This window comes from Vulpes lagopus, chromosome 21 (genome assembly GCF_018345385.1).
Source record: "Vulpes lagopus strain Blue_001 chromosome 21, ASM1834538v1, whole genome shotgun sequence".
Classification (NCBI taxonomy): domain Eukaryota; kingdom Metazoa; phylum Chordata; class Mammalia; order Carnivora; family Canidae; genus Vulpes; species Vulpes lagopus.
Window position 1 is genome coordinate 26,420,961 of NC_054844.1, and position 8,487 is coordinate 26,429,447.

At 34.2% G+C, this 8,487-nt stretch overlaps 1 protein-coding gene across 3 annotated transcripts in view; it reads left to right on the forward strand.

Moving 5' to 3' along the window:
• The window catches only part of CCDC91 (coiled-coil domain containing 91), a 328,037-nt gene extending 319,917 nt beyond the window's left edge, over positions 1-8,120 (forward strand). For all 3 annotated transcript variants that reach the window (XM_041735811.1, XM_041735813.1, XM_041735812.1), the window contains one exon: positions 7,013-8,120. In XM_041735811.1, coding sequence (XP_041591745.1) covers positions 7,013-7,123 — 111 coding nt within the window. In that variant the 3' untranslated portion in view covers positions 7,124-8,120. The remainder of the gene's footprint in view (positions 1-7,012) is intronic.
• Positions 8,121-8,487: the final 367 nt, after the last annotated feature.

The following is an 8,487-nucleotide window of genomic DNA, read 5'->3' on the forward strand; positions in this document are numbered from 1 at the left end:
TTTCCTCTTCCACTCTTGTCTCACTACCATCTGTTGTCCCCAGAAACAAAGTGTGATGTTTTTCAAACCTTAAGTATAATCACACTCCTCTTCAAAACTCTGCAATGTCCTCCATGACCTAAAGTGTCCTACATGTTCTGGCCACTGTCTACTTCTTGATCCTTCCTCCCTCTCCCCCTTGCTCATTTTGCTCCAGTTTTATTAAATGTGTTGCCACTCCAGTCAAACCAGATCTGAACCCACATTTTGGACTTTGCTCTTGAAATTTCATCTGCCATAAAATTTCTTTTCTGATGCTTTTGTGTGGTTCCTATCCTCCCTCATTTCTTTCAGCTCTCTCCATGACCACCTCGTCCATGTGCTGTTCTCTATTCATGCTACCCCAAAAGCTTTCGCCTTGTCTTGGTGAAATGCTACTTTGTCATTTTTATAATACTGATCTCTACCTGAAAAGTAGTTTTTGTCTCCTCAAACTATTTATAAATTATGTAAGAACAGAGAATTGTCTGATTCACCGCTGTATTTATAGCTCCTAAAATGGTGTCTGGCACATAGTAGGTGCTGGAGAAATATTGAATAAATGAGCAAATGAAAGAATCTATGAATACTCCTAAGCAGGCTTTCTCCACTACATTCAAGCCTCTTTCCTAAGTGTCTCTCGACAGTCTCTTTTTGTGACAGTCTCTTTTTGTTCTAATCTGCTTTCCTACAATTTCTAACCCATCTTCTCTTTGTCTAAGGAGACTCTCTTGATACCCTGAGCGCCTCTTCAAGTCCTGCCTTCATGAACTTTTCACTGCTACCCTCCTGCCATGATCCCTCCCTGTTTCTGATCTTCCATTGGACTCTGTCTTTACATATCAGCACCTAATTTCTCTTCAATTTTTGCATGTGTGTCTCTCCAAAAAGATTGTAAACTTCTTAAGGACAAGGATATTATAATATACTTTTTTTTTGCTTAGGCCTCAGAGCAATAATGTACAAATAGTGGTAAATCTTGACTTTTTTTTTTATTGATCAACTGATTGAGTAATTGATTAATTGATTGCCTCAATCTCAAATATGTGAATGAAACAACAGCATTAGGGTCTGTTGGGGAGATATATAATAAAGTCAGAAAAAGAGAGGCATTCATATCCAAATAACACCATTAAAAGTTCGGCACTATAATAAATTAAGTGACTGAAGAACTATTTCGTTTCTTATTAAAAGGTAAACAATCTTTCTTATCCAGTATGATGATATTAACTGGAAAATCTGTCTGAGTAATTGCAGTTTCAGATCATCATACTTGACCTTTCTTTAATGCTCATGAAAGAGCTTGTTAATGAATGTAATAACTGAACCGATAAAACTTACTAAACTGATAACATTTGCTTATGGAATCACTTTCCCCTCAGTGAATTTTATATCCATTGTAGCTTTTTGAGAAAATTAGATCACTTTTTAAAGAATAGTTTAATATAGTGGAGGGCATATTGAAAAGTAACAATGATAAAGGTAAACTTAATACTTTCACATCTCTTTCTATATCTTGTTGGTAGAAGCCCCAAAAGATATTGAAATCACAATTAGTACTAAGTGTATTATATGTATATATATTACACATAAAATGCATACATACACAAAAACAGTGTTTCAGATTTTCTGGGATGTAAACAGTGTTCTTAACAGTTCTATTAAAAAGAGCCATATTTATTTGTAATGGACTGAATTGTGCTCTTCAGACCAATATAAGTTTACCATCCATCATATTGTATTTTGAAATGAAAACTAAGACCTAGAGATCTTTTTCTCTTTCTTGCTACAGCATGAAATACTAATGGAAATGTAAATCTAATGCAAGGAGTTACTAGGAAGTCACTAGGAAGTCACTAGGAAGAACACTAGGAAGTGTTCTTTTTTGTTTCCTCCTGACCTATTAACTTTTAGCAAATGTACTCTTTGAAATGGTTTTCAGCAGTATGCAAACTGAAGTGATGCAAAGAGGGAAGAAAGATTTAAAAGGCTGAGGTGTCTGTTTCAGAGACCTCAGAATTTCCAGGGTTTTTTTTCAGCTGAAACAACAGAAAATGGAGGCGAAAACAAAACAGAGCTATACTTTTAGGAAAAGATTGTAAACCCATACTCAGAAATGCTTGCCACCACTACTCTGGACATAATATTGTCGGGATGAAGTCATAGAGTACAAATCTTTGACTCACTTTGAAATGAAAGCCACAAATACAGCACTAAGCCCCAATTTTCAAGGGGCAAAAAGAGTTGAATTATTTTACCAAAATTCTTTTGTCTCAATAAAGGATAAAGTAATGCCTAATAAAACAGAAACTGTTGAAATTCAGGAACTTGCCTAAAACGTCAGCTTGATGGACTTATTTCAGAGAGAGGAATCTGCCATCTTTATAAGTGAAAAGATCTCAAGTGTTCCTCTTCACAGACATGATTTTTGTATCATGTCCAGGAAGGACTCACCAAAACTGGAAGATAGCTCTGGGCTCTGGGATGGCCCAATTTATCTTCCTTCCCATAGGGGATCCCCATTGCTCTTTAAAGTGTTGAGTTCCCATTGATTTAATGGATCCTTGCCTTCAGAGGGTTCTGGGGAGGCATGCTGAAAGATATGAAGTGAACCTTGGAGCTGCCTAAAGCCAAAACCAGTATATCCATCATCATCATCATATAATCCATTAAGTCCACAGGCAAAAAGAGAGAAGTGCTTGGTATGCTTAAATAAATCTTTTTGCCCTTATGTATACACCTACTTTTTAAAAAATTACAGAGTATTCATTCTGAACGTTTAAATACAGATGATTATTGTCACTTAGCAACAATCACAGGTTGCATGTTAATTATGTGTGTTTGTGCAATAGGCCCTCAGAAGGAGAAGTTTCTCCTCTAATATTCATAAATTCTAAAATATTCAAATTTTATTTTAATGCAACTCCTGATTATTCTAGGAGGCTTCTAGAAGACTGAACTATTAAAGCTAATATTTATGAGACATTATTGTAAAAAAACCCTGAAGCCCCCTCCAAAATGAATCCATGTGTCTTATCCTGCCTGACACCATCCTCTACATACAACTCCGGATACAACCATCCTCCCTGATTACATAATTTCCTTGCCTCAAAAAGAAGTGTTCTATTGCTTATTGATGTTAACTCAAAAAAATACACTTTTGAATTTTGCTTGGCTTTTGTGCTATAAGAAAAAAGGGATATCAGACTATCTCTAGTCTGACCACTTCCCTTCTAAATTCAATTTCATTACAAATGTTCACTAATTTATATTCTCCTGAAATATTTGATGGTATGGTTGGTAATATGTTCATTAATATGTGATACATTAAGATTTATCATAAAGTTGTAGTAATTAAGCCAGCATTATATTTGTGTGGGGGTAGATGAATTGTCTAGTAGAACAGAATAGGGAACCCAAAGACAGTTTCTGCCCTATTTGGAAACCTGATTCATGATAGAAGTAACATTGCAGATAACATATGCTTTGGCTTAACCAACTCTGTAAGATGTACTAACGTAGGTATACAGAGATCTGTGTTGAAGGATGTTTATTACAGCATTGATTTAATAGCAAAAGATTAGGAGCAATCCAAATGTCTATCAATAGAATAATTTTTAAATAAATAATAAAATATCTATTTTATAAATGTATATATAATTATAAATATACAGTGGAAAATGTACACAGCCATTTGAAAGAAAAAAAACAGGGAAAACTGATCCTCTCAAACACTGCAGAAGGGGCTAATATATTAGCACCCTTACTCTGGAAAGCAACTTTGTACTATCTATCACAATTTAAAATTATGCAAATCTTAAGATGTAGAAATTTCACCTATTGGAATCTGTCCAAGAGATACCCTTGAATATCTTTTGAAGGGAGTGTACTCAGGTTGTTAATTTCCTCGTGCTTCAAAAATGGGACAAAACTGGAACAAACTTACATGTCTTCATCAGTGGGGAGAGTGGCTACATAAATCGTGGAATACAGTCAAGCAATTTCTTAAAAATGAGGGAAAATTTCCAGTAATAACAGTTGAAACAAGTGATTGTGTGAACCCTCTCATAGTCAACAGTTGTAAGATCTGGACCAAATATTTTTTTTAAGATTTTATTTATTTATTCATGAGAGAGAGAAAGGCAGAGACACAGGCAGAGGGAGAAGCAGGCTCCCCGCAAGGAGCCCGATGTGGGACTTGATCCCAGATCCTGGGATCACACCCTCATGCGGCAGATGCTCAACCACTAAGCCACCCAGGTGTCTCTGGACCAAATATTTTTAAAATCCTGTCTTTACATGCTTGAAAGCATCCAAAAATTAGGTAGAAACCCCTGGGAATGGACTAGAACTGGGTAGTACACTCTTTTATACTATTTGAATTTGGACCAAGTGCAAATTTTTAATATATATACAAATATGAATATAAATATTCATATTTCAATTTGTTTTACATGTATTAAAATAAAACTTTTAAAATTCACCTTCATCTCCTACTTTTAGGTTAGGTCAAGCACATTTTTGCTTTTAGAATTAAACATGGATCTGTCATTTCCTGGTGGATTGATTGCCTAGCTCTGTTTAAGAATTTATTGATTCAGGGATGCCTGAGTGGCTCAGCAGTTAAAAGTCTACCTTCAGCTCAAGGAGTGATCCTAGAGTCCTGGGATCAAGTCCCACATCGGGCACCCTGCATGGAGCCTGCTCCTCCTTCTGCCTCTGTCTCTGCCTCTCTCTGTGTGTCTCTCATGAATAAATAAATAAAATCTTTAAAATAACATAATTTATTGATTCATTCAATCTCAGCAAATATTTATTGAGTTTCTAACATGTGCCAAACCCCCTTCTGGTATACAATAGTGAGCAAGACAAACAAGATCTCTGCTCATTTGTGGTTTATATTGTAATGAACTAACTTGTTTAATAGACATGTGTAAGCCGAGGCATATATTCACCTGAAGGGATCATCTGAGAGAGGAAGGGAAAAAAAGAGGAAAAAGGATAAATAGAAATCCTATTTCTGTATGTTCACTAAAATCCCAAACTGTTAGAATTGAAAGGAGTAGTAGTAGTAGTGTTCCATTTTTTACATGAGCATTTTGCTAAATGCATTTTTATTAACTAATTTTTCAGATATTTCAACATTTTAACCTTCCAGTCTTTCAGTCATTTTAAATGAATATCAGTGGATTATAAAAGTGGAATGTAACAGAATTCTTGTTTGGACTTTTTTTCTCTTATGTTAAGGAAAGCTTATGGGAAGATTATGTCAGCTTTTGCATAAGTATGACAGGTATATACTGTGAAATGGAATTTACTTGGCTTTTTGTTTGTTTGTTTGTTTCTTCATTGTTCTATAACCTATAGGCAATGTGTTGTCATTGGTTATTTTTACACCATGGGCAAGTTGACTTTTTTATTGTTTTTTTATTTCAATTCCAGTGTATAGTTAACATACAGTGTTCTATTAGTTTCAGGTGTACAATATAGTGATTCACCAATTCTATACATTACTCATTCTCACCATGATAAATATACTCTTTAATCCCCATCACCTATTTCACCCATCCCCAATCTAACTCCCCTCTGGTAACCATCAATTTGTTCTCTATAGTTAAGAATCTGTTTCTTGGTGTGTCTCTCTGTCTCATATTTTTTCCCTTTTGTCCATTTGTTTCTTAAATTCCACATATGTGTCAAATCATATGGTATTTGTCTTTCTCTGACTTATTTCACTTAGCATTCTACTCCCTAGCTCTATGCATATCATTGCAAATGGCAAGATTTCATAGTTTTTGTGGCTGAATAATATTCCATTATTATAATAATATTATATATTATTCCATTTATATATACATACACCCACACACACACACACACAAACCACATCTTTATCCATTCATTGATGGATACTTGGGCTGCTTCCACTATTTGGCTATTGTAAATAATGCTGCAATAAACATAGGGGTACATGTATCCCCTTGAATTAGTGTTTTTGTATCCTTTAGGTAAATATCCACTAGTACAGTGGCTGGGTCATAGGGTAGTTCTGTTTTTAACTTTTTGAGGAATCTCCATACTGTTTTCCAGAGTGGCTGCACCAGTTTGTATTCCCACCGGCAGTGCATGAGAGTTCATTTTTCTCCACATCCTCGCCAACACCTGTTGTTTCTTGTGATTTTAATTTTAGCCATTCTGACAGGTGTGCAGTGAAAACTCTTTGTGGTTTTGATTTGCATTTCCCTGATAATGAGTGATGTTGAGCACCTTTTCATGTATCATTTGGACCCTGGGTAAATACTTTAGGGCAGAAAGGGAGTTAGAAACTATCTAGATATATTCAATAATCCTTACCATCCAAAAATTTATTTCTTATATGACTTTTATTATTAAACTTTTGTTCACTATATTAATTTGTTATTGATACATTAAAACAGTCTTTTAACTCAGCAGGAAGACCAGATCAAATAAGTTTCAACAATATCAAGTATTTCTTAAAGTACACCTGTCCCAAGAACTTTCTCTACCTTCAGTCTCAGGACATGATCTCTTTACTTTTTCTTTATTCTGCTAAACTCTATGCATGATGTAATTATACTGTATTTTTGTACTGTGTATTTCTTTTGTTTCTCACATTTGTCATATTTTTATGATCTTTGTGGATATTTGGTCTGTATATTCATTAAGAACTGACATTTTTATATTTTTATTTTCTGAAATCACTGATCAAATTTATATTTTCCAATAATTGAATATCAACCAATATCAATTTTGAAATTGTAATGACTATCATCTCACTTTAAATATTGTAGGCCAGAATTAGTTGACTACATTGTCTCTGAATTTAAAGCACTAGTGGATTTTGTAAATCATCATCTAAAAGGTTTCTCTAGTGGACTTCAGTGGCATAATACTCCTTATCTGTCAACTAAGTATATTTTTTTTCTCTTTTTCTCTCTCTTTAAAAAAACAAAACAAAAACAAAAACCAACAGCTTGATCAAGTCATCCGCCAAAGAAGCCTGTCCAGTTTGGAACTGTTCCTCTCTTGTGCTCAGAAACAGTTAAGTGCTTTAATAGCTACAGAACCAGTTGACATTGAATAAAGAGAACATGACAAGCTAACCCACACTGGCAATGGATAAATCATTAGACCTCTAAAATACATGCTGTGAATTATAAAGATGCTTTTGTTTTCCTTCCAAACCTTGGAGAATTGATTTCCACTTCAAGGGTAAACCAAACCAATATTTAGGAGAACTATCACGAGATCTAATTTATTTTTCTTTTGTTTTTTTCCTTTATATTTAGTGTCATTTTCTTAGTAGCAGTAATTGTAGTAGTAGCAGCAACAGAAAGTATGATGTGACCCAAAAGCCATTGAAAATTGCCACATGACCGAAAGCTAATTAAACTTCATAGCCTCTGGTGGCCTATTATACCATATTTGGCAAAAATAGTAAATATCTTCACTTATTGCTTCACAGTGACTCTTGATAAGATTCTAGAATGTAATCATACATTTATTTGATTTTGAGAATAGAAACAGCATGGACTTCAACATCACTTATTTATCTATGTAACTTTGATATAAAACATTGATAGGACAAAGAATCATTCTGATATTACCAGACCCCTTTTCTGTAGTGGGATCTATGTATTTTCATTGGTGGCAATTAAAAATACTGAACATTATTATATCAATTCAGCTTTGATCTGATGTACTGCTTAAAGGGGTACGTGTGTGATATATGCTTATTTCCTGTTTCTGTTCTTCAAAGTCACTATAAATCAATAAAATCATCTTTCTTACTAATCATATTGTGAACTAATCTCTAGACAGATAATATAACTTAGCCATTTTGTAGAAATTCAGGTTCAAATATAAAAGAGATAAAATCCTTTCCCAGTACTTCAGAATGTATTTAATCATGAGCAATGTACTTTAATGCAAAATCATGAGTTTTTTTAACATCAAGACTAAAATACTGTCATTGAAATGTATACAAACATTTTGTCTTGCTTTCTGAAATGCTTCTATTTCCATGGGCTTTGTACTTTTCTGGGATTTCTCAGTGTAATAAAAAGAACTCCAAAAACTCACTTGGTTATTAGTTTTCTTTTTTTAATCTTTTTAAAAAGCTAATTCTTCTTAAACAATCTTTCTTGCTCAAATTTCTATATCCATGGATGATGTTTTTGATATAGATCCCCCCAAACATCTAAAATAATGTTTACGAACAGTCTTTAAATGTTGATAACTACTTCATCTCCTCTTATAAATTTAAAAAAGAAATTAAACAGGCCACTTGTTTGACATGCAGCATAGTAAATAAAGGAGGAGGGCTTTTAATTTAGGAACAAGCCAGTAACACAGTGTTCTATCATATTTAAAAATCATTTGGTGGGACGCCTGGGTGGCTCAGCGGTTGAGCATCTGCCTTTGGCTCAGGGCGTTGATCCCGCGATC